Source organism: Dermacentor silvarum, chromosome 4 (genome assembly GCF_013339745.2).
Source record: "Dermacentor silvarum isolate Dsil-2018 chromosome 4, BIME_Dsil_1.4, whole genome shotgun sequence".
In the NCBI taxonomy this organism is placed as follows: Eukaryota; Metazoa; Arthropoda; class Arachnida; order Ixodida; family Ixodidae; genus Dermacentor; species Dermacentor silvarum.
In genome coordinates this window covers 123,002,800-123,027,775 of record NC_051157.2, presented here as the reverse complement: position 1 = coordinate 123,027,775, position 24,976 = coordinate 123,002,800, and the positions used below count along the sequence as shown (strand labels likewise).

At 48.2% G+C, this 24,976-nt stretch overlaps 1 protein-coding gene across 1 annotated transcript; it reads right to left on the bottom strand.

Moving 5' to 3' along the window:
- Positions 1-19,508: 19,508 nt before the first annotated feature.
- On the bottom strand, positions 19,509-24,709 carry LOC119450611 (uncharacterized). The gene is made up of 2 exons (XM_037714117.2): positions 22,975-24,709; positions 19,509-20,690 (listed from the first exon to the last, which is right to left on the bottom strand). The coding sequence occupies exons 1-2, from the start codon at positions 24,370-24,372 to the stop codon at positions 20,382-20,384; spliced, it is 1,707 nt and encodes a 568-aa protein (XP_037570045.1). The 5' UTR covers positions 24,373-24,709; the 3' UTR covers positions 19,509-20,381.
- Positions 24,710-24,976: the final 267 nt, after the last annotated feature.

The window sequence follows — 24,976 nt, the reverse complement described above, 5'->3', positions numbered from 1 at the left end:
AAGGATAACGTACGCCTGTGACCGTGATTTATAAGATGCATAAAAAGTCGGGGCATCTACGCGAAGTGTGTAAAAAATCAAAAACCTTATTTATGCAGCTGTCCATGCTCCTGAAAGAAAAATTAGGGGCAGCTTCACACTAAGTTGTGGGAAGAGTGGGAAAACAGCGAAGCTGGAGGCCATTCTTTAGCTTTTACTTTGATTTCCGTTGCTTAACTTGGTTTGGTTTCGCTGGCTCTTAGCTTTGTGTTTGCTTTCCTTTGCTTAACTTGGTTTGGCTTGGCTGGTTCTTAGCCAAACTTCGCTGACCCCGAGTATCGGAACGATACTCGGGTTCTAAAGGCCACCTTATAGTCCGACGTAGCGTTGACACCAGAGCGCGCTCGGCACGGGGGCGCCACGTCAGCGAAAGCGCAGCACTGTATGGTCCAGCGCGAGGCGTGGTCGACGTATCGGGCGTTCGTCGGCGTGCCGCGGCTGCAGCCGGCGTCTAGATGCAACATGCTGCATTTCGCGCCGGCCTGGTCACCCAGAATGGACTGCATCTGCGTCTCGTCGAGCAAGATGGGCTGATGGATACTGGTGGTCGCACATGCAACGAGTTTGCAGTTTCCTATCATCCTGAAACTCCTAGTTTCGTATAAAATGCACATGCGTCTAGGCGGCGCAGCGCGGCGCACACGTTGGACTATAGAGAGGTCGGTTTTCGTGCCTTCCACGATCACGGCTATCCATCAGCCCATCTTGCTCGACGAGACGTGGATGCTGTCCATTCCGGGGGACCAGGCCGGCGCGAAATGCAGCATGTGGCATCTCGACGACGGCGGGCACGCCGACGAACGCCGGATACGTCGGCCGCGCCTCGCGCTGTGGCGAGGGTAACCAGGGAGAGGGTGGTAACCTCGCCGAGCGATGACGTCACTTGCGTCGCCTCGCAACGCCTCGCACCAGCTGTGCGAGGGGTTGCTGTAACTGGTGCGAGGCGTTGCTAGGCAACGCGCTGGCGTCAACCCTACCTCTATTTGCGCAAACACGAGTAGGAGAAAATAGAGGTCATCATACGAAAAATGATCAAGCGAGCTCTTGACCTCCCGGTTTCCACATCGAACGGGCGCCTCCTCGCCTTAGGAGTGGTAAACACCGACAGGGAGCTCAAGAAGGCTCATCTTACAAACCAATACACAAGATTAGCACAAACACGATCCGGGCGAAACCTTTTGTCCCAACTACACATCCAACACGACGTACACATACAGGAGCGGGCAAGGATACCTGAACTATGGCGACGCGCCACCATAGTTCACCCACTTCCCATGAAAATGGACAAAGAGGACCATAATGGATGCCGACAAGCTAGGGCACAAGCCTTAGAAAGATACTATAGCCAGAAACACGGAGTCTATTACGTAGACATCGCCGGTCCAAATGCACGGGGGTGGTATACGGCAGCGGTGGTCCACGAACAAAGGCAGATAGACGGACTCTCTTTTAAAGCACTGGGAACAACACAGGCGGAGGAGGTAGCCATTGCATTAGCAGCATCCGACTCTCAATCTAAACATATCATAACCGACTCGCGAAGCGCATGTCGAAATTATGAGGCAGGAAGGGTCACCCCCCTTGCTGAGAAAATACTGCGAACCTGTATGAGGGACACAGATCCCTCCCCTAAACATATCGTATGGACACCAGGTCACCATGGGCGTAAGGGGGAATGAGGCTGCTGATGCAGCTGCCTGAGCACTCATTTACCGGGCACCTCCTAACAACCCCAATGACCTAGAGGAAGAGCTATTCCTTCGATTTAAGTAGATTTCAGAATATTATAAGGATAAACATCGCATGTACCCAGCGCCCGCCAAGGGCCTAGGGAAGGTCAACGAACGCATTCTTTATCGACTTTTCACAAACACGATGCTTTGCCCAGCAATCCTTAAACATTTTGACCCAATGGTCACCGGCCCATGCCACTACTGTGGGGAGGTGGCAGACACCTTCCACATGGTCTGGGCCTTCCAAAGTAATCCAGCCCTTACCCCCAACCCCAACCCTACCCGAGAGGACTGGAAGGCAGCCCTGCTTGGTTGCTCAGACCTCCAGGCCCAAAAAGCCTTGGTCCAGAGAGCAAGGTTAAGCGGCTTCGACTAATGGCGTCCCGGACTAGGGATCCCACCCAGTATGCAGGGCCCCACAGGGGGGCCCATACCTCTCTTTACACTCAATAAATGCTTTTTACCACCACCACCAGGCGCAGTTTTTTGTTCGTACTACGCGGCCTAACCAAGTGCTTAAAGAGCTCCGCTGTTAAAAACTGGAATTTAGTGGTGACCCTGTGGAGCTAAATCCGGGCCTATGGAAACACCGCCGGCTCATCAGTCGCAAAGTAGGAGCTGAAGAGAACACTTTAATGCTGACATTACACCTCATTGTTACTGCTTGAATTGGCGAAACAAGCTGTAACAACTGAAGCACTTTCGGGGATCTGACTTTGGCGGGTGCTACGCTAGAACATCCGAGATAGTGCCATGCAGCTGCCAGTTTAGCCAGGCAAACCCTGAAGTGAAATATTTGTTTCCTGGCGTTAATGCTCCACCAGATGTTAGCCGGTATATTAAACCGACGCTGGTATGTCTCGACAGCGAGGGCCACTTAGGACGTTTATGCCAGGATGCCACCTACAGACGATTCTTATAGGTTTTCACTGGCCCAACCGGGAGCGTCTTCAAGTCCTAGCAACAAAAATTGACAGTCACCTAAGTATCCTTGCGTGATTTGAATGCGAAAGCTATTTGAATTCTCTAATTAATTGGTTACGTCCATAAAACGTGACGTCATACACTGTCACGTGTCCTCCATAACAGTACCTTAATCTACCTTAAGGAGATATGTGCAGAAACGCTAGAATGAAAAGCATGTACAGCATATCTGATTAGATCAAGCAGGCTAGGATTTGTCATCGCCTCGTTTCAAAGGGGATGCCAGTAAATCATCAGCAGCAGCATCGAATCATGCCACTTGTCACGCGATGTAACATGCGCGCCGCGTAGCGTCGATACCTGCAAACTTTGCATTGCAGTTGCATTGTATTCCACCAGGTGTCCCGACATGTAGCGGTTGGATGTTGCATGTACTGGACCTGGTTAACTCAAGCAGGCTAGATGACTATTTGTCACCACCCCGTATCAAAGGGGATGCCAAAGATCATCATCAACAGCATTGTATCGTGCCACGGGTCAAGGGATGTGACGTATGCGCCGCGTAGTCTCAATACCTGTGTTTAATCTTCGGTAAACCTTATGGCGCCTCCTCCCAAAGTACGAACCGCTGCCGGAGAAGCGAATCGTAGAGCTACGCGCGCGGCTGCAACCAGGCAACGTCGGGCTCAGCACACCGCTGTGCAGAGAGCAACACAAGCCATATCTCGTGGTCGACGCCGGGCGGACAGTTCAGGTCGTTATCCAGAAATCGACGCAAAGAGACTTCACCGCCAAAGACCCTCTAGTGCGTGCTACCGAAAATGGAGCTCCTGTAGAGCCGCTCCTACAGCTTACGCTGTGACTGTGCTTGGTGGGCCGCGCAGGCCGGTGACTTTTTATTGGGATAGCAAATAAATGGGCACTCTAGGCAAAATTCCGCCGTCATCGTCATCGTCGTCGATGTCATCGTCGCCGTCGTCGTGAGGTTCCCCATAACAACTTTGTTCGAGAATACATGCTGTTGCGCGCGCAGAAGATGCTTGTTTGCGACCTGCTCCAGTCGAGGGGCTGGTTCATACCTGTCATTATTGACGCCAGCGCTGTTCAGATAACTTCGGAGTGATAGAGGGAGAAAACATTTATTTAGACCATCGAGGTCGTTTTCTGATTACTTGCAGCGCACATTGGACTATTTATTTAGGCGTGAACAAAAGTTTTGCAAGTGGCCGAGCGATAGCTCGCCTGCTGTTTGATTCCCGGCGCAGAAAGAAAAGTCGCGGTGCCCGCCCATTATTGCACGTTTGATCTCGCTGTTATGGAAACAAAAGTTGCTCGAGTGTGTCAGTCGCGCTTGGGTTGGGAGGACGTAGCGCTGACTTTCATGCTTATCGAAGTTCAACGCACCATGATGTTTTGTGCCAGTGGTGGCAGTAACGCTGTCTTGTTTCTGAGCATGGTGTTAGCCTGGGAGTCATTGCCACCAATCTGTTGCCTGCCATTCCCAACAATTGGCTATTTAGCGCTGGCGGTGAAGCTTGTGATCGCGCTGTGGAAAGACGTGCATGGTGAGCGGTCGTAAATACAGGCACTCCTCTTTGTGCAGCTGAGGCGGACAAAACTGAGGCGGACAAATACAACATATTCAAGCCTCTGTCGCAATTCTTGCAGTTGACGACACATAACGTCTTCGCTATGCTTTTCCGAGATTTAAATAACCAGTAGCAATCGACTCCCGGCCTCTCGGCGCAACATTGCTGGAGCGGCGTGCGGACGGCGGCTGATGCCTGCTTGTTCTCTATTCAGAAGGCATTCAATGGCGGTGCGCCTATGGCGGCCCCTGGCGTGCAGTGCGCGGACTGATCACTGTAAAAGATCTATACTCTAAAAGACAATACACGGATGGAATCAGGTAGGTTATTCTTATGTATTCTCAATCACATATCGGGTAGGAGACAGGGAAATGAGAAGCGAAAGGCGGGGAGGTTGGCTAGAACACAGACATTCAGTTTGTTAACGTGCACTGGGGAAATGGTAAGGGGAGACTGTATTCGTCAAACAGAGAGAGAGAGAGAAAGAATTAACCCAGAGAGAGGCACACACATGAAAAAGAACGTGGAAAAGTTCCAAAATTTCTTTTCTATGCCGTAAGGCAGCCCTCCGCGAAATCCGAAAAATGGGAAATTCGTTCGGCTCAGTCTCTTGAATCAAGAAACTTCTCTACCGCCTTCGTCGCCTTCTGGTGTGAGGACCATATAAGTTGGGATTTTAAGATCATCTGCCGAGAAAGCGGCGGGTCGTCGAGGCGTGCCAACGCTGTCTTGAGGAGCTGTCCCTGGGTGCTATAGCGAGGACGATGACAGAATAGATGTCCGATGGTTTCCTCGCTGCCGCAATCATCACTAAGCACCACTGTCAGCCATTCGAATTCTGCAACAAAAGGTATTCATGAAAAATGCCAAGCGACAGACGGGAGACAACAGCTTTGTCGGTTAGAGATAGTACAGATGAAATGCGTAGTCGGATGATTGGCTCCAGGGGCGGCAGACAGGTATGCCGGAAACATTGCGTGCTCCACCTGGATCGTGTTACATTAAGCGCGAGTGTCGCTGTTGTACTTAAATAGTCAATTACGACATTTAACATGTAGATATAATGTCGCCTCAAAGGCACCTTTAATGCACCGAAACCTCTTAAGATGAAGCTTAAGGCTCAGCCCTAACTCCAATGCCGCCAATTCAAATACAAGTAAAACGCAGAAATGCTTTTCTGAAATTAAATCATCGACCGATTTATATGAAAGTTGCTGTATTTGAGCGAGAAAAATGCATTCGATTGCCTGTTGAGATCGGCATTTCGATAAATTGCCGGAACCTTTTCAGAAAAATTGCCGAAAGTTGGTAAGGTCGAAAAAAAAGTATAAGCACAAAGTTTACAAATTCGTAACTATGCACGAAGCACCGATATCGCAGTTCTATAAATTGCATCCGTCAGAACGTCTAAAGCGGACAGATACTCACGTGAATTTTTATAATGTTCACGAAGCTGTTGCAAAAGTCATACTCACACATTAATGGTGCACTTGAAAGAAATGTAATATAATTAAATTTGTCCGTCCTAGATGTACTATTAGGTGCAATCTACAGCATTACGGTACTGTATTTCATTACCGAATTACAGAGTCGCAAACTTGATAGTCTCGTTTTCAGAAAATCTGACATATTCTACAATTTTTATTAAAATATCTATTGCCTCAATAAAAGGACTCCTTTTAACAGACTCTACATTTGAACTGTTTCTTTTAAATAAAAAGAAACCACATCAAATTTGGTGCAGTGATTGCCGAGAAAAACGATTTCTCCTCTCCCGTGTATTTACATAGGAGCACCCGAGCTAAAGCTTCCTTCTAAGGGAATAGAGCATGATATTGAACCGTTTCCTAAAAATTTCGTATACATGTCCTACCGCTCTATTTACTGACCACTACAATGATGTGCTCATTTTTCATCGAACCCCAGGAATAGTAATGTGTCATAGTTATTGAAGGGCTATCAAGGCCCTAATATATTTTACGTATGAGTATTGTGACGTAAGGGGCGTATTACATTGTCTGCCCCCGTACATTTATGCGCACCATTCTTCCTACGGCATGAATCAAGCATCATCTTGTTCCTCGTGACGTCGCTGCTTCCAGGTCTCACAGTGTCTATCTGCCTGAAATGGTATTTACGTTACGGCATAGCTTGTGAACGGTGTAGTGCATGAACCTTGCATGGCGTTGAAGATGCGACCTCTGAGCTTTATAAATAATGAATAAGAGCGCACGTTGCGCACATTGAAAATAAAGACAAATGCATGCATCGCATTACTTGTGCACCATTCCGTCAACTGCTTCGCGATAGCTCCTGTTTACGTGCATTCTCACACGGCGATTACGAGTGCTGAAATTTGAATTTTGTTTCTTCATAGCCTAAAAGGCGCAGGCCTCAATCAAATTTCTTCATCACTGTTGTTTGCTTCTTGCGCACACTAACAATCATCTTGAAATTATTAAACGATAGCACCACGAATTGCCAGAGTGCCATGGGGTGTTGTTTAGGTTCAATCAAGAAGCGATATACATGTATAGTGCTCTGGCTCTAATATAATCCCAGTGAACGTTTACCACGGTTCTATTCTCATCATGTAGATGATGTGCACTGCAAAGCTGTTTGTTTATGAAGTTAGACTTGTCAAAGATGTCCATAAACTGTAGAGACTACCCGCAGCGGTGACTCTGTAGATATTGAGTTTTACTGCTACAACGGTGACAAGCGTTACAGCGCTCGCACCCTCACTGCACCGTCACGGATATGACAGGGGGAACAATAGTGAAAAAATAGCCTCGTTCACTGGCAACCGTACACTTGCGAAACCAGAAGGTTCACACCAGGGAATAGCTTGTATAGCAACCTCGGAAAGTGCCATTCTAGGAAGGGCTGTGCACTCTTGCTTCCAGGTTCCGAAGTGTGTGTACAGCAAAGCAGCATCGTGTGAAAAAAAAAACGCAGGCTCAAAAGAAAGGCTCAATGTGAGGGAATCCATACCTCTCGCGGCGTCTTTGTGCAGCTTTCGTATATAAATGAGCCTTCCCTTACCTAGTGAGGTTTCAAAATCTACATACTAGTTATGCGTCAAAACATTGCAGGCATAAACCGGAGAGACAAACACAAATACGGAAACTTATAATAGAAATTATTTGGTAACTGAGTTCTGAAATAATAAAATGATACTGCTGGTAATCCTAGCGCAGGTTTGGAAGCATTCTTAATGATGGGGGAGGAGGGGGGGGGGGGGGGGGGCTTCACACAGTGCTGGGAATTCTACATTGCTGGTTGTAGTTGACAAATGTCCTCCGGAACAGACTATGCCCGAATACAACTTTATCGTACAACATACGTCGTGCAAACCTGCGGCACCAAGATTAGGTTGCAGCTTCATTGGGTTGGTAATATTTCTGCATCACGTTCATCCTGTCCAAATCCGCCGTTGACGCTCCTCACGAACATGAACCTTTCCAGGCTTTCTGTCATGAGTAAGAGCCCTGCGGCGAAATAAAAGAAGAGAAAGACGATATGAACGGAGCGTTCCAAACGGCACGAGACCGCGAGGCGTGTGAGCCGAGCTGTGATCGAGGGAGAAACAGCACAGTTCGAGTATTATCGACGTGGCTCTGGGCCAGGGAGGACGCATCGTCAGTTACGCTCTGGCCACGGGAAACTTGCAGGTTCGGCCGAGTTCGTGGCGCGGGCGGTCCGAGGTGCAGCCGTCGACCTCGGAGACGTTCGAGCGAGGCTCCTTGGACCAGCTGCAGCACCACACGGCATGGCCGGGCACTCCAGAGAGGATCCACCTTCTTCGGCCGACCAGCGCGTTCGATGACCCCGAAACGCCATGTCGGCACTCGGGAAAGGAGTTGGACGGAAGCGGCGGCTGAGCACTTCGCTAGGCCTAACCCGTCAAGCCTCCCTGCCACGTCAGCAACAGCGATCGGGTCAAACAGGCTTCCGAAACGAGCGAATTGACGAACCGACTTCTATGCAGCAATGTTTATGCGACGGTCGGCGAAACAACCACATGGAGAAAGATTCTACGAGATTCCGGCCGGGAAGATACGAGCAACAACAGCGATGAACTGAGTGAGATCTATTCCTGTATGGAGATACCAGTAGGCAAGAGTTGCCTGACTTTTGTGTAGGAAACGCCCAGAACTAACGTAGGCGAAGTTAAGGGCAGATTTATTAGTTCATTAGGTTGTATTTTTGTTAGCATTTATTGTGTTTAGTTTAGTGTGTGCTAGTTCGAGTGAGGTTTTAGTTTGAGTTTTGAATTTGAGTGTGATTAAAAATATGCTGGATGTGTTGCCATGCGTCTTCCCTCTCCATCGCTCGTAACACCCGCACGCCTCCGAGATCGGTGACAAACAAACCAAAAACATCACACTTTCCTGCAGGTTAGCCCACTGTACGCCCAACGCGTTTTTGTTAAATGCTAGATCCGGAGTGGTGTCTTTCGTAACGAAGGTGCCCACGCTAGTTGGGAACTGAGGGTCCGTGACCAGCTCTAAGGAACAATCCGTCATAGCTTGAACTAGGTTTCTCCCCTTAACAGTGGCATTTGGATATTCTCAGGCCGGGTGGTGTGCATTAAAGTCCCCGACAGCTACGAGCGGCGACTTGCCCGCTAGGGCAGCCGCCTTTGCGACCACCGAGGAAAACGCCTGCCTTGTGATTCCGGGGTACTGTAGACATTATGTATGAAGATGCTACACTTAAGCCAATTATTCGAGATGATTTCGACCAGCTGGGCCTATCAAAGTAGAGTTGAAAGCTGAAGCTTGTGTTCTATCAACGCACATTTCCTCGCAACCAAGACAGGTAAACCGCCTTGCCCCCCCCCCCCTAACCGATACAGATCGATAGCAGGGCAAGGCAACCGCCGCGTCAATGGTTTCCTGTAAGGCAATCCCATGCGGCCTCACCGCCAATGGGGCAATGTACTGCTGGAGGGAGGCTTTACGTTTCCTAAACCCCACGCAGTTCCACTGCCAAATGACGAACTCATTTGCGCTGGGAGCCATGATTACTACCACTGTTTTGCCGACTTCTCGGCACGTCCTTGTGTGCGGGGGCCAGAGCCATTGGCATACCGGGGCCCGCCTTGGGAACAGTGAGACGGGCGTCAGGGGGGTGACCAAAGAATTATCGCCGAGACCAAGCCTGCTTTCGATCACTGCGACTTTACGTGCTACGAGGTCAAAACATTCCGCTTGCCGCACTACCGCCTTTTGCAATTCCCTGATTGCTTCAAGAACGGCCGAGTCGGACGCCGCCGCAACCTCTTTTTCCGGACCTATCCTCCGCTTATATAGCCGGCCTACGCTCCGCTGACGGAGGCCGCGCCAGGGGCTGTGCTAAATTCCTGAGACCTTCAAACTCGGCCCTCATCTGCTGAAGCTGAACTTTCAAGGTAGCGTTCTCCTGAATTAGAAAGGCAACCCTAGGGTCTTTCTTTTGTTCTGGCAGTGCCGCGTGCGTTACCTATGCTGGCTGCTGCGCTGGCCTTGGCTTGACACTATGCGCCCAGCTGGTGGGAGCCTCTTGGATACGCACCTAGGAGCGGGAGCGCCCCCTGGAGCGAGAGCGTCCGCGAGAGCAAGAGCGCCTTCTGGAGCTGCTACGGCGTCTCCCAAGAGCTGGCGAGAGACAGCGCGTTCTCGCAGGTGGTGCCACCCTATAATCACGTGATGACGTGATGTCAGACCCTCCTGGGCCTGCAGTTTCTTGGCGCGCTTTCTACGCCGTCACTTTCTTCGTCGGGGTGTGGCAAACATCGGCACGATGGCCGGTGAAGCGAGGCGAGGGACAAGGGCCGCCGAAAATTGTTAATCTACGCGCCGTTTTGGCCGCGGACGCGATGCGCCAGAATCTAGCCATAATTAGCTGTAAAATTTGCAGGACGTTTAACATAAAAGGCATGCCCTGTCGGCGTTTTGTTTCATGGCATTTGTTTAGGGGCTGTCATTCTCAAAATTCTGAGGAATGACTTTGTAAAGAATGTAAGACAAGGTATGAGCCACTTTAGTGAAAGAAGAACTTTATTACCGTATACAACATATACGGCAATTGACTTTCGCTCATGGGATGCCAACGCCGGCTACGGCTCCGACACCGGGTTTTCTCGAACACGGGGCCATTGTCGCTATCGCGTTAAAAGCACTCCATGCGTTATACTATCTATGGTAAGGCATCACTCTAAGGGACTGCAAGAAATTCGGAGGATGCTTAAGCTTCGCCTTGAAGAATGGAACGCGATTACATTCAAAGATTCCTTGCTGCTTATCAGGCTTTTTTCTCGTATATTAAAATTGCAAGCCGACGCTATCATGTCTGTAAGTTGTGGTTAAGTCGTACTTTACGATTTTTCTCACGTATTTTACTTTGAGCAATTCAATTTTTGTTCACTAACGCCTTGCGCCACTTGAAGGGTCTGCCCGGGCGGGGTGGTTCGGGATTATGTGGTTCGGCATGATTATCTCCGCCAACTACGCCGTTTACGCCAACGACGACGCCGGATTTTCGGCGACACGGGGTCCATAATGCTATCGCGTTAAAACCATTGCGGGACCCTTTAAATTTCGAAATTGTCTCTTTGAATAGGAATAAGAAGTGCCTGTTCAACTGTTTCAAGCATGGTAAAATATAAAGCTAGCCTTTCAATGGGTAAAGGCGAAGTGTCCAAAGAAAGGAGAATGCAGTTTTTATTGCATTAGAAAATCTACAAAATGCATAGATGGTAAATGGGAGTAAATCTGATTTTGAAGCATCGGTAAGATGTCAATGTTGTATGCAGAAATCTTGTGTTTGGTCAACATCATTTTTTTCTATTGTATCTGTTCATCTGTCGACAGCTTTTCAAAGAGACATTGTGGAAGAGTTTTTTTTAATGATTTGGAAGGGTTTGCACATGCGTGTCAGCTTGTACTCACGAGTAATTCATGAAAGGGAGAAATTTCCATGCACTCGACTGTAGCATCTAGAAAAAAAGAAAACTCATACTGGTTTCTCTAAAAATAATGATTCATAGTTGAACAAAAATTTATTCTGGTCCTCGGTTTTAACTCGGAACCAATGCCTTTTCAGGGCGGTCGCTCTACCATCTGAGCAAACTAGGAGGCTAGCAAATTACAGAGAAAGGCCGAACAACTTGAAGTACAGGTGCGCACAATAGGGCAAATCAGTTCTGCTAATCTTAGGCTGCAAGGTAACAGAAGGTTCGTGTAAGGAAAAATTGTCATCCACCTTACGGGAATAGAAACAAAGCAGGGGCTTCGAAAGCTTCAGGACACAGCAAGCGATCTACTTTGCGAGATTGCAGAATTCCTGCTGCATGCAACCTAATAACAATTGGCTTGTATGTTGATGACAGCATTGTCTACAGACCAGGTACACCTTTTTTTTTACCATGTTTAAAAAGGCCCTGAAACACTTCTCTTGCTAATCATAGAATGACACCAGTATTAGATTACGCCATCTCATGAATCTCCTGCAGGAAAAACTTTTTCGTATCCTTCAAGCACATGTAAGGTTAGTCATGGTTATCAGATCGATGAGCGGCTTGCTCTCTCGTTTCATTTCCACAAGCACGCTGGTAGCTACACACCGCTAGCCTCGCCCTATGGTTGAACGTCGCGGCGATGAGGCGGCTCATGGCGGACGCGGTATCTATCTATCTATTTCATCTCGGACGCCACGTGCAGCTGACACAGCAACGTGCAACTGTCGTGTGTAGACCGGCTGTGCAAATATGACTTTTTTTTCGATTGAAGAGATATATATTTTTCATTTATTTAACTCAAATAAGCCATAATTGTATTACTGAGAATGTTCTCGCGATTACAAAATTAGCCAATAGCTGTTGTGCTTGCGATGACTGCATGCCAACTCTGCAGAAGCTAGAACAAGAGATTGTTCGCTACTTTTGACAAGCGATTGTAAATTTCCTGCTGCATGCAGTGCGATAATATTTGGCCCACATGTTCTCGGGAGCCTCGTTAACAGATCGGAAATGTTTTCTTATCATGTTGAAAAAGTGTTTCAGTACCCCTTTAAGTCATAGGCTTATATGCAGACTTGTGCACATTACAGAAACATGTAGCCAATTACAAATACCTCACTCAGCAATGTGATCGATTACAGTTGCCAATTACTGCCCCACGGAAGTCATTGAGGAATAGTGAAAAGTAATTCATTACATGGAGGTTACTATCCTCTAAAATTTAATAACACTGCAGAGATACCGTATTCAGAACAAGCTGGCCTGACACATTCAGTGTGTCCTCTGCAGCCCTTCATAAAACGCTTATGTTTACCAACAATCGCTTTTCCAAAATTTCAGCAGTCATCTTCCCTAGTTTTTGCCGTGAAGACGTCGGCAGTGACACTTAAACCTTGGCCTAAGTGCGTTCTGGGGTTCTGGGGAGTAGAGCGGTGTTGTAGCTTGCGCACATCTAGCCCACAAGAATGTTGTTAGCGTTACGGTCCTCTGTTTATATGCTACGTCCCATGAGCCAGAAAATGTGGCGTGATCAAGCGATGGTTGGAAAAATATGGCCGACGGCGCACAGATTACATGCACTCCTATGTCAGCTGATATAACCCCCAGGTAAGCGGGAATTGCGTCACGAGCGCCACTTTCTCCCCTGCTGCTTGGTAGGCCATGCTTCTGAGAAAAAAAAAATTGAAAAAAATGAAGCCTGCTGTTATGGCAACGGTTTTGCTGATGCGTGAGGGGCAGACGGCCATTCCGCTTGTCTGCAATGCGCTCGACGAGCGTGCGATTTTAAAGTACGACTGGTCGTACTTTACCATTTTTTTCTGACGAATTTCAGTGTGAGAAATTCAATTTTTGTTCACCAAAACCTTGCACCACGTGGAGGGCCTGCGCGGTCGATGGGGTTGGATGATTTTCCCCGCCACCCGCGATCACACGCCGGTTGCCGACGCCGAATTTTCTGCGACACGCGGCCCTGAACGCTATTGCGTTAAATCTTTGCGGGAACACCGGAGCGCGTGGCTCGCTAAGCGCCGACGTTAGCACCTTCGTACGAATTGCGCGGCAGCGCGAATAAATACGAAGGTGAATTCGCTCGTTCTCTACAAAATCTGCTCGTCTGCTTAATTCTCAGTTAACAAGCGCGAACATCGCACATCGCAGATGAATATTCAATAAAGAAGACCAGACAAGCAGGCGTTTTGTTTTTGCTTTTTATTTTGCGACTACATTTTGCTGCGCAACGTAAAATGTACCCGGCGCCGTAGCAGCCAACGTGAAGATGACAGCGCTTACAGTGCTTTATGCACTAGGGCAGCGCTCCTTCACTAGGTTTCCACACCTTCTGAAGCTATAGGCGACTTGCATTGTCTAACCAAGAACAGGCAAGCACAATGTTCTCGAACTTAACCCCCTCGTCCGTGCTTCTTCTTCTTTCTGGGGTTTTACATGCCAAAACCAGTTCTGATTATGAAGCACGCCGTGGTGGAGGGCTCCGGGTTAATTTTGACCACCTGGAGTTCTTTAACGTGCACTACAACGCAGGCACACGGGCGTTTTTGCATTTCGCCGCCGTCGAGATGTGGCCGCCGCGGCCGGGATTCGATCCCGCACTGTCGTTCTCAGCAGCGCAACGCCTTAGCTGACTGAGTCACCGTGGCGGGTCCTCGTCCGTGCAGCAAGCATTCTAGCATCTTCAGCAAAGTTATCAGTTTTATTGCGATAGCAATTATATGGACACTTCAAGCGGATTTCTGCCGTCGCCGTCGTCGTCGCCGTGAGGTTCCGTATAAAGTCCACGGGCGATAAAATCGTCGCCGCGCGCCGTATGTGCGAATGAAAGCGCGCGGGGGACGCGCGCCTTCACGGAGAGCGAACGCACAGGGGAGAGAAAACGCGACTTCCGTTGCGCGAAAGGCCGTGGGGCTATGGGAGGGAGGGAGGAGGGGCGACGCTGGGCTGCGGCACCAAATGCGTATCTTGCAACCGGGCGCAAGGGCAACTGGCGACGCGATCTCCCACGCGAAAGGAGCAAAGCGGGAAGGCAGCGCGGGAGGGAGGGAGGGGCGGCTTCTACTCTGCAACAAATGCGTTCTTGTACTTTGCGCTTGTGCCTGCTGTCGGTGTTGTCGCGCGCACCGTCTCTTGAAAGCGATCTCCACACGGCTCTGACATTTGTACGCGCTGTGCGTACGCCGCTCAGTTTCCGTTGAAGCTATACACCGCACTAAAGCTATTAAGGGACTATGACCGCACGAACCTTCGGTCGCTGCGGCGGCCGCGCTTCCCCACGCCCCCGTTTTGATAGTGGTTGTCTGCGCTCATCGAGTCTATTCATGTTTCCTTGTGCGCGCTGACACCACGCGTGTTAATTCAGTTAGTAAGCGAAAGTGTCAAGTTTATGCAGCCGATAAAACTAGTGTCCCTACTCCTTGTAGCTCTCTACTAATTTCCTATCGCAATTGATGCTTCGCCTTTCCGGCGAAACTGCGACCTTTCTTCCATAAAGCGAACAGCAGTCGTTGAGATTTAACGAAACGCACTATCCGTCAGCGGGTCAGCTGCCACTCACTCGTCTCAGGAGCTGTTGTCGATAGGCAGCTTCGATTTATTTACACACCGCAGAGAAGTGTACCGCGTACGGAATACCCTTCCTTTCGTCTTATAGTCGTTTCGATACGGTTAGCGGCTATTCTCTACGTCAAAACTGCATAAAAAATGTGCTTACCTTTCATTATCTTGGAAGCGAAAAAAAGGGGCCCTGCTGTCGCTCCCATGCACCACAGAACCGCGCAGAACGCCTTGTGGCCTTTCTTCTGTTTTCATACATCGCTGGAGCACTGGCCGATACAGAAACAAAATGTTGCAGCGCAAACTAGAAAGTTAACGCGTGCACGTGTGCAGAGATGCAGGGAGCGGCAGGAGCAAACGAACGGAATGGCAGCCGAAGCGATAAGAGCGGCAGCGCCACCCGTTGGCGCAACAAGTGAAGCGACTAAATAAAGATATAGCATGCCAAAAAAAGAAATAGAAAAAAACACATTTTATTTCTGCATATAATTGAATCACTTTAATGCTATGTAGGTTGAAAAGATAGAGCCACATATGAAAAAGTTACTGAATTTTCCTTTGGCTACCAGTGTCATGGCGACGCTTTATTGCCAATACCGAAACTAGCCCCACTGTCCACGCACTGGTAAAAGCACGTCAAAAATCATCAGATGGACGTCAAATTTCTCGGACAGGTTCCTGTAAACAAAGTGAATTAATAGCTTTTAAAAGAAAATTTGGTACATTTGGGTCTGGGTGTGACACGAGGATGCTTCCCCGATGCCACGGCAGCTCCGGTGTACCGAGCGTGTGCGTTATTGCACACGTCACGTCGCAGCCGTTGCAATGGAAAGTTTTAGCAGAGCGCCGCTTACGCTCCGCTCCGCTACACTCAGATTTCACGCTCTGAGATACTGCAGGGAACTGCAGTATCTGATAACGCATTTGATAAGCGCGTTTTGCCGAGACGCAAGCGACGCGCTATCAACTCGGCTGCAAAATGACGAAGAGGCCAAGTAGACACGCTGTCACGCTCCGCTCAGTCGGCTTTGTAGCGGAGCGAGGGATGCGGTCTTCGTTCCGCTGCCGGTATGAGCGTTGTGCGCAAGCGCAATAGCCTTCCCGCTAAGTGATTGTGTGGCATTTGCTAGCATATGCCGATCTGACCGGAGCGGACAGCAAGCGCTCAGCGAAAACACTCTAATAAGGTGACTTAAGGTACAGTAAAGTGAACTAAGGTGAAGTAACGTGCATGAAGGTGAATTAATGTGAATCGAAGATGATTAAAGTGGATTAAGGTGGAATAAAGTCGGATCAGGTGGATTAAGATTGATACAAATGATAGCAAGGTGGAATACTCTTCCTTTATTGCGATAGCAATTATACGGAACTCCAAGCGAATTTTGCCGCCGGCGTCACCGTGAACTTCCAGATACAAAAGTTACGATACAGCGACCCGTCCGGGCGTTGTATCTGGAAAGCCGCCTGCGACGGGGACAGAGGCCCCCCTGCGCTGTGTTTCCGCGGCTTTGTTCGCGTTGATGCGAGCGGCAGCTCGACGGTCAATCTGCTAGCTGCTACGGCCGCGTTTCCTCACTCCAGCGTTTTGACAGCGAGTTTCCGCGGTCATCGAGTGAGATGTGTTCATGTTTGCTTGTGCGCGCATGACTTCACGCTTATCAATTTAGTTTGTATGCCTATGTTTAAGAGTTTATACGGCCAATAAAACTACTATCCTTACTTCGTATAGCTGCCCACTAATGTGCTATTGCAATCGATGCTTCGCCTTTCGGGCGAAACTGACTTTTTTTTTTCTATCGTGAAAACGCCAAGTAGTCCTTTAAAACAAACGACTGCCACGTGCGTCCCGCGTCACGCCGATCGTTCGCACTAAAGCACATGTGCGGGAGAGTTTTCATTTAGCCGCAGACGCTGGAATAAAGCTGGCGAATAATATAACCAAGATTTACACCACCTTGCGGGTCTGTTTGTGTACATCTCTCACCAATTTTCCGTCGACGAACATCAAACATCGCATTCGTACTCCTGACGTCACTCCGTTGAACCCTCAGACATTCGCATCAGTTGCTGTCAGCATCTCGGCGCAGCTTATGAACGGTGTAGTTTACAAACAAATATTGCGCGACATTAGAGTTGCGAATTGTGGAGTTCACAAGCTCACGTTACAGATTAGACACTGCATATGGTGACAAGAGAGGCAGTTGCACGCATCGAGTTCTGTTTTATAGCATTTTATCAACCCCTTCACGAAATATACGGTTCACATACTCCGAACATGTGCGCTGGATCTGCGTAATTCTTAGAACGGGATTAAAAATGAAATTAAATTATGGGGTTTTACGTGCACAAAACGACGATCTGATTATGAGGCACGTCGTAGTGGGGGACTCCGGAAATTTGAACCACCTGGGGTTCTTTAACGTGCACCTAAATTTAAGTACACGGGTGTTTTCGCATTTCACCCCCCATGGAAATGCGGCCGCCGTGGCCGGGATCTTAGAACGGGATAAATAACTCTTAAAACTGAACTAAATAATAAAGTATGACCTATGTGGTAATAGCGAAGTCCTTTCAAAAAAGAGTGTATACACAATAGCCACAGGCCTGCACTATATGCAAATAAAAACCTTTAAAAATTTGTAACTGCGGTTATTCGCAAATGTAAAAAACGCAAAAACATCTTTTTTTGAGCCAGAGAAGTAGAGCTATGCGAATTAAAGCAAATAAAAGCGCCATGAAGGGAATCTCGTGTTTACGTTGACAGATAACTTAACATTTTCTGTCTCGCTGTGCCACTAGCTTGCGCAGTTTCCTGCGCAAGCTATTTAAGTTTAAGCTATCGCAGTTTCAGCTAACCCCTTAGTAAGCGCATGCAGACCAATCCAGTAATAATATAACTCACCAAGTGCAACGATCCTTATACAAAGAAAATTATGACGTAGAGCTATATAAAACGCTTTATGTATACGCGGTACATGGGGACATGTAGTTCACAATGTTTTAGCGTAACGTGGATATATAAAAGCACAAGTATAATTACAACACTTCCACGCCAAGAGCAACGACAGTGGCAGCATGTACGTGGCTCGGTACGTCGCTCAAGGAAATCCGGGCCAACGCTCTATGACAACAGGTATTCCTGACGTGCAGGTCGGCCCACATGTCAGGTACGAGCCAGAACTGAAGTTCAAAATCAGCGCAGCGAAAGAAGTGTGTGGGTCTGTCGATGCGCACATCCAGGTTTTGGAGGGCTTGGACAACTGGTGCGCTGATGGCACAGACTCCCGCAAGACTGCGACAAGACGCTGTGCAGGAACTCGTGTGCTCATTTGGTTAGCAGCGCCGTCAGGTAGAAGTCGAATGCCAAATAGCAACGAACTGAAGTTCAGTTCTACGCTGTTGATCCGGGGCGCTGAAGAGGCAAAAACTTCGCGTCACTGGATTTACGATATTGAACACGGGAACGTGTATCCCGTATTACAGGCAGGGCAATCTGGCGAAAGGCTGCCACACTCTCGTAGTTCGTAGGCTTAGCAGATGCACGCTTTGAGGCTCGTAGGTCGTGCGCTTAGTATAAACCAAGACCCCCCGAGTCAAGGCGCACGTGCAAGCAACCCTCATGTTCGTCACTTCCCGATACCGTGCAGTCGTGACGGTAGCACAACGACACGCGAGTCCTATTAGAGACTGCGTCTGCTAAACCTACACAATACCAGAGTGGGTGAGCTTCTCGCCACGGTGCTGTGGGGCCAGTATCGAGTGGCATGTATTAGCTGTCACAAAGCTTCCGACTGTGCGTGCCATCTGCTGTCGGGTAGGCGATGTCCCCCAGGGGACAGCAGGTGAGACAGGCTATAGGAACGACATTTCAAATGTTTACTTACAGAACATGATAAATTTCGTTACGAGGTGTCGTGTGCCAAAACCACAATTCGATTACGACGCACGCCGTAATGGGTTGCTCCGGATTAATTGTCACCAACTGAGGTTCTTTAAAGTGTTTCGAATGCACGGTAAAGGAGCTTTTTTTTTGTATTCCGCCCCCATCGGAATACAGTCACCAGATGGGGATCGAACTGGCGATTTCGAACTCACCAGCGCAACTCCATAGCCAATGGGCTACCGCCGCGCATCGGACATTAACAGACCGCACGATGAACGAGCCCCACCACCAGCTGTCATTGAAGCTTGCAGTATTGTGCACGAGAGTGCCAATATATCTGAAAAGTGACGCCTTTCAAGCCATTGGTAACGCATCCTTGCTAGTTTTACGAGCGCATGTAACCACGCAAGTGTTTTGAATCACTACGCTTCTGTTTCCATTTATTCTGTTTCTGGTGCATTTCTTAGTGCCAATATTGTATATATTGGAGCGCCTTTCAGAATAATAATTAGTTGTAATTTAGCACTCTTCTTGTAATCTGCCTTGTTTGTGTACTGAGAAGCTTCGCACTCGTCTTTTCGCTTTCATGAACGTGTACCGAGTCACCCACCAACTTCCTTTACGCTCAACGGAGCATGCGAGAGGTGGCCGTACAATTGCGCCGCGCGCTACCGGCGGCTGCGCGTAGTACAGAGCATGCTCGAAAGAAATCTGAAGTCAGCGTCCGATGAGCTCTTGGCAATTGCCTTATCGACGGCGAAGACGAAGCATTCTTACAGTGGTTAATGCTGAATAAGCATTTTGTCGCTTACAGCAGCGATTTATCGGTTGCAAGCACTTCTTGCCGGAAGAGTTTGCTTCCTAGACGCACTGTACGCGTCACCGCCAGATCTTGAGGTTCATGTTACGATATCCTTTCTCGACAATCAACGATGGTCATTGTCATACCACCTCCGGGAATACCATTGGGTTGGAGCCGCGGTTAGGCGATTTCTAAGCGTAATCTCCTACACATATACCGCTCCCACTACGTGTGGTCATTTAACGCGCTTTATTCAACAGTACAAAAAACAAATGGTACAAAGCATTCGACGACAAGATTACTTTTATCTCAAGAACAAATGTTCTGGCAGTGAAGCTCACCGCGCATGCAGGAAACAAACGCGGCTGGCAAGAGCTGTTTGCCAACGATGAAATGTTGCTGTAAGCGAAAAGGCTCATTTAGCATCGACCATTGTAACAAGTGCTGCTTCGGCTGCACCATTTATTAGGCAATAGCAAAAAGTAGCACACGGCCAACACGCATTCTTTATTTTATTTTTATTTTTATTTTTTTGCGCATGCGTCGTAGCGCATGGGGAAGCAATCCGGCCACCACTCGCGTGCCCCGTTTATTTTCTGGAGAGCATGCACAACGCGCACATAAATCTTTAGTCAAATAACCCTTTAAAAAGTGACAAAATATAAGAGCAATAAGATTCAATCCAAATGTAGGGAATCGTTGCGACATACAATGAAGAAAAGCAGGAACTATGAACAAGCCATACGTACTCGAAAATACATTTAAGTGGATAAGGAAATAATAAACACGCGTAAATTTAACTTTCGCCCATCTTGAGAAACTTTCACTTGCACGGCAGCCTTCAGCTTAGGACTGTCTGAAATGTGTCACGGTTCCTCGGTTTGATGAGACCTATGAACGTGGCCGTCGAACACAGGAAGCACGGGCGGTCGCGAACCACGACGCCGCCGCCTACAGCGCCCTCTTGCCGCATCCACGTGACGCGGTGCTCGGGGCTGTTGGTAGCGTTTCGGTAGTGGACGTGGAGGCACCGCAGGTTTGCCAATCTTACAGTCAGGCTACGCACGCACGTTTCGGCCACGTCTTCTGCAACGGGAATCGCCGAAATAATGCACAGGTACTGGATGCTGGTGATGCGAGATAACGTATCCTGCAACAGAACAATGCATTTCCGAGCGTTCAAGCGTTTTGCACCACGACGTCCATTTCTTAGAGGTCTTCACTATGATGTCCAGAGCTACATAAAACGGCTATTCACTAAAAAAATTATCGTTACACTTTCTTTAAGAAAGGGAACAGCATTGAACGTGTTGGAAGGTTTCGAGTTATCCATTATTCCACTCTTGAATCTACTGGTGTGAAGCAAAGGTTATAAGGAGATATGAAAATATAATAGCAATAACACTAAACCCTTAAAGACACTAAATTAAAAAAAGCTATTTTACGGTTTCTTGAGTATAGTAACAATCATAGCTACATCCTTGGCAAAACAGCGAAAGGAAGCAGTTCGTGTTCAGACAGTAGACATAAATCATGCTCTGTCCAGTCCGCTTACCGTACCTTGCAGTGTGCCACAAGGTTGCACCTTGGGCCCCTTTCTTTGTAATCTCTACATTAATAACGTTAACAATATAAACTCTGCGGCAAAATACATCATTTACGCTGATGATACCAGCATGTTTCTAATAGGAAATTCGGTCGATGAATTGATTGATGAAGCAAACTCGACCCTTCAGTAATTAGACCAATGGCCATGCCAAAATAGTTTTAGGTTAAATACAAACAAAACAAAAGCTATGATACTTCGCAGTAAAAATAAAAACGTGGTTGTTAATAAAACCATACTACTAAATTAATCGCCTATCGCTATCGTACCCAGCTTTAAAACATTGGGTGTTGTCTTTCAAGAAACCTTATGCTGGGGTACACACATCGACTGTTTAGCAGTAAAACTGTCACGGGTAATTGGTATTGTTTATCGCAATCGCCATATACTACCACAAAAAGTTCCGATGCTTATTTTTAACAGTTTGTTTCAATCTCGCCTTAATTATTGTCATTTAGTTCGGGCTGCTAAACCACTCAAGAAAATCTGCACAAAATTCATGTCTTGCAAAAGAAGTTCTTACGTATAATTGAAAATGTCCCTAGTTACTTTCATACACATTTTTTTGTAAAATATAACGTTATGCCAATCACAACAATATACGATTACCGACTCTGTAGAGCATATAAACAAGAGTTAAAACTGTAACGGGTTTTCTTAAGCAATTTGCTAAGTTAAAAAACAATACCACTATATATGCAACACGCAAGAAGGAATCCTGGAAAGTTGCAACAGTAAGAACAACATGTGGACAACAGACCGCTTCGTAATAACCTACCATGATTACTGAACAGAGTAAACAGTGCAGCGACTCAATTGGAGAACACGACCTTTAAAGCTATTGGTAGTTATTTCAACTTAAACTAGACAAAGTTCTTTCTTTTTTTTTCTTGTTTTCGGCAACAGTATGTTTGCTTTGTTGTCGTTCTTGCTCTGCGTCAAGCAGAAGTATGTTCGCATAATAATGTATACCTTGTGGTTGTTTATTATGCGTCCTTGTAGAAGAATGTTTTGTCTGTATGGAAATATGTGATTGTATTTTATGTATTCCTGCAACAGGATATAAGGTTATTTCCTTTTCTTTTTTATACACAATGTTTTTTTTTTCATTTGTGTAATTTTTCTCAACTTTGCATAAATTCTGAAATGTTATAGGCTGATTGTGCTTAAGTCAGAGCCGTAAACGCCAATGCGGGGGCCTCCGGCTTTGTCAAGCTGCCGAAATGACAGCTTTTTCCGCACGCTCCTTCGTACGCTGTACTGATGCGAAAATAAACATCAATGTCATGATTTTTGTGCAGTTGAAGGACTGCCGAGTTTCGGCGAGTAGGGACAGTAGGAAGAAGCGCACTGATCCAAACACCCTTTTTTGACGTCAGCTATTAGCCAATAGCAGCCGCCTATAGGAACCCGCTATGTGGCGAAATAAAGCGTCCAAAAGAGAGCGAGGAGCAGGCTTGTGTTGAAATGAGAGCGTTTGAGAGAAAGGTACTTCGCGCGCTCCACGCGCTGCGCACGACAGCAAAACTTGGTTGAGATATTCACAGCAGCGTACGCCAGACTATGTTTTTTTTTTTTTTCGCCAAGCCCAAAGGATAGTTCAGGGTCCCGTTAATACCAAGCACTCTTTGCGAACTTGAAACGTTTTCAATCTATATCTATCTATCTATCGTAATTAGGAGCATTAAACTACCATATCCTACAATATGGGCACTAACAGCAAAAATTAGTCAGAAAGTATTAGTTCCGGTGTGTTCGACACGTCGAAATCGTGGCACCCGCATCACTTCCCCTCGTGACATTAAAGCACTAGCGAAAATCGACTCACCCGAATAAACCTCTCGGTGAACGGTAGAGCGTTCAACCGAAGCACGAGATAGCGCGGCCAGGCGTCGGTGAGCAGCTCGCCCAGACGGACGTAGTCACATTGCATGGGACTAAGACAGTCGGCAAGTCGCAGTGAAACGGCTCGGCAGTGCTCGAGGAACCACAGTGAGATAAGCCTAGGCACGTCACTCAAAGTCAGCCTGGCAAGCTTATTGCGAATAAAGGGAGAACTGGTGTGGGATTCGTTCGTGTCTTCTTCGGGCTCTGTGCAGAACCCACCCTCGCAGGCGGCACACGTGACAAGGCTACCCCGCCGGTAAGTGCGCACGTCCAAGTCTTCGAGGTTAGGGCAGCTTAGCGCCAGTCGACGTAGCGCAGATTGGTGGCAAAGCCCGCAAGGAGGCACACAGAGTGCCTTCAGGGACTGAAGCCTTCCTTCTTGAAGCAGTACGGTGAAGTCGTTGTCAGCACCGAAGTGGAACGAACCTACGTTAAGTTCGACGACGTGGGGGATTGCCGTGGAGAAGAATTCTCGCAGACTTTCGCGGTAAGTGCCGCCTGCAGTCGGATAGGCGGCGGAATCGGAGTCCGCTGGGTGTAGCAGTAAACAGAATTGGCGGACGAGGGTCCAATCATGTCTACTGGTGGCTAGACGGATCCAATCCGGCGTAAGGTTGGCTTCATGGACGGCAAACACGACCAGCTGAGGCGGTAGGGTAAGGCTTTCCAGGTTGCCGACTGCGAGGTCAACGAGTCGAGTGCAGCTCCACGAGTCACTCTGTCTATGGTGGCTGACGTTGGCGCAGATGGCCCCGCAGTTCGTGAACTCGAACGGCGCGCTCGGCTCAAGCTGAATGGAGGCCGGCAAGTCGGAGGTGAACGTTAAAGTTTGCAAGAGAACGTGCTCTTGGAGGATGTTGCGGCACTCCAGGAGCGCGTTCCAGAAGACTCCGTGCACGACATGCACATGCAGATTGGTAAGGTTCGGACAGAAGCGCAGAAATAGCGAGAGGAGCACGAAATTCTCATAGCCACCGACTTCGGCATACATGTGGAGCAGGTTGACAGCCAGGGAGCCCTGCACCTGGGAGAACATTTGACGCACCTTCCTGATCTCGGAATCCATGCTCCCCTTTGCCACGAGTGAGAGCTCGACTTGCGCCAGACGCGGAAGTCGTTCCAGCACCAGCCTGAAAAGGTCGCTCGGTTTTAGCGAGCAGGCGACGCAGCGTAAGCACTGAAGGCCGCTGCATCTGCCGACGTGTGTAGACAGTTCGTCCGGGTCCGCAAGAATGCAGTTTGTGAGGTCCAATTCGTGGACGTCCGATGCCGCATCGACCTCGTTCAGCTTCTGTGCCAAGTCGCACGCCCGTTGGTTGGCGCGCAGACGCAGAACCATTTCGGCGTTCTTCCGATGGCCTTTGTTCAGCAAACACTTCACCCTTCGAATTACACGAACGACTGAGGTGGTTTAAGGAAGGGTCGAGGGACTGACGGACTATTACGCATGACCTTCGCCGATGCTTCTGACAGACGTAATATGCCACGAGTTGCAGAGGGGGAAGTCGCCAAGATGGCTAAGATACGGCAATGCCTCTGTTCCTTTTAAGGCGATCAAAAAGAACCTACGCCATCCAATGACGTGATTCGGTTTGAATGTGTGCGGCGTAGTAATCGCTGCTTTTTTGAAAAAAAAAAGATATTAATCAAAGCGGAAAGTAGTAAACTGGAGTGTCAGTGCGATCGTATGCCAATTTTGCTTGTGCTACGCCTGCCCTATTACAAGCATGAAGTCATACAGGGCCTGCGAACATGACGCACTCTTCAAGATAAGGCTCTGAACTGGTTACGCAAGTGCGGCCAGGGCATGAGTCTGGCCATCTGAGCCATCGTCTATGGTTGCGGCTTAATGTCATGATCTGCAGAGCCCTCTTAAAAAGGTTTCAACCTTTGGGGCTTATCTTGTCCCGCAACGATAATCGTCCTCTGCCTTGCTGGCGTTT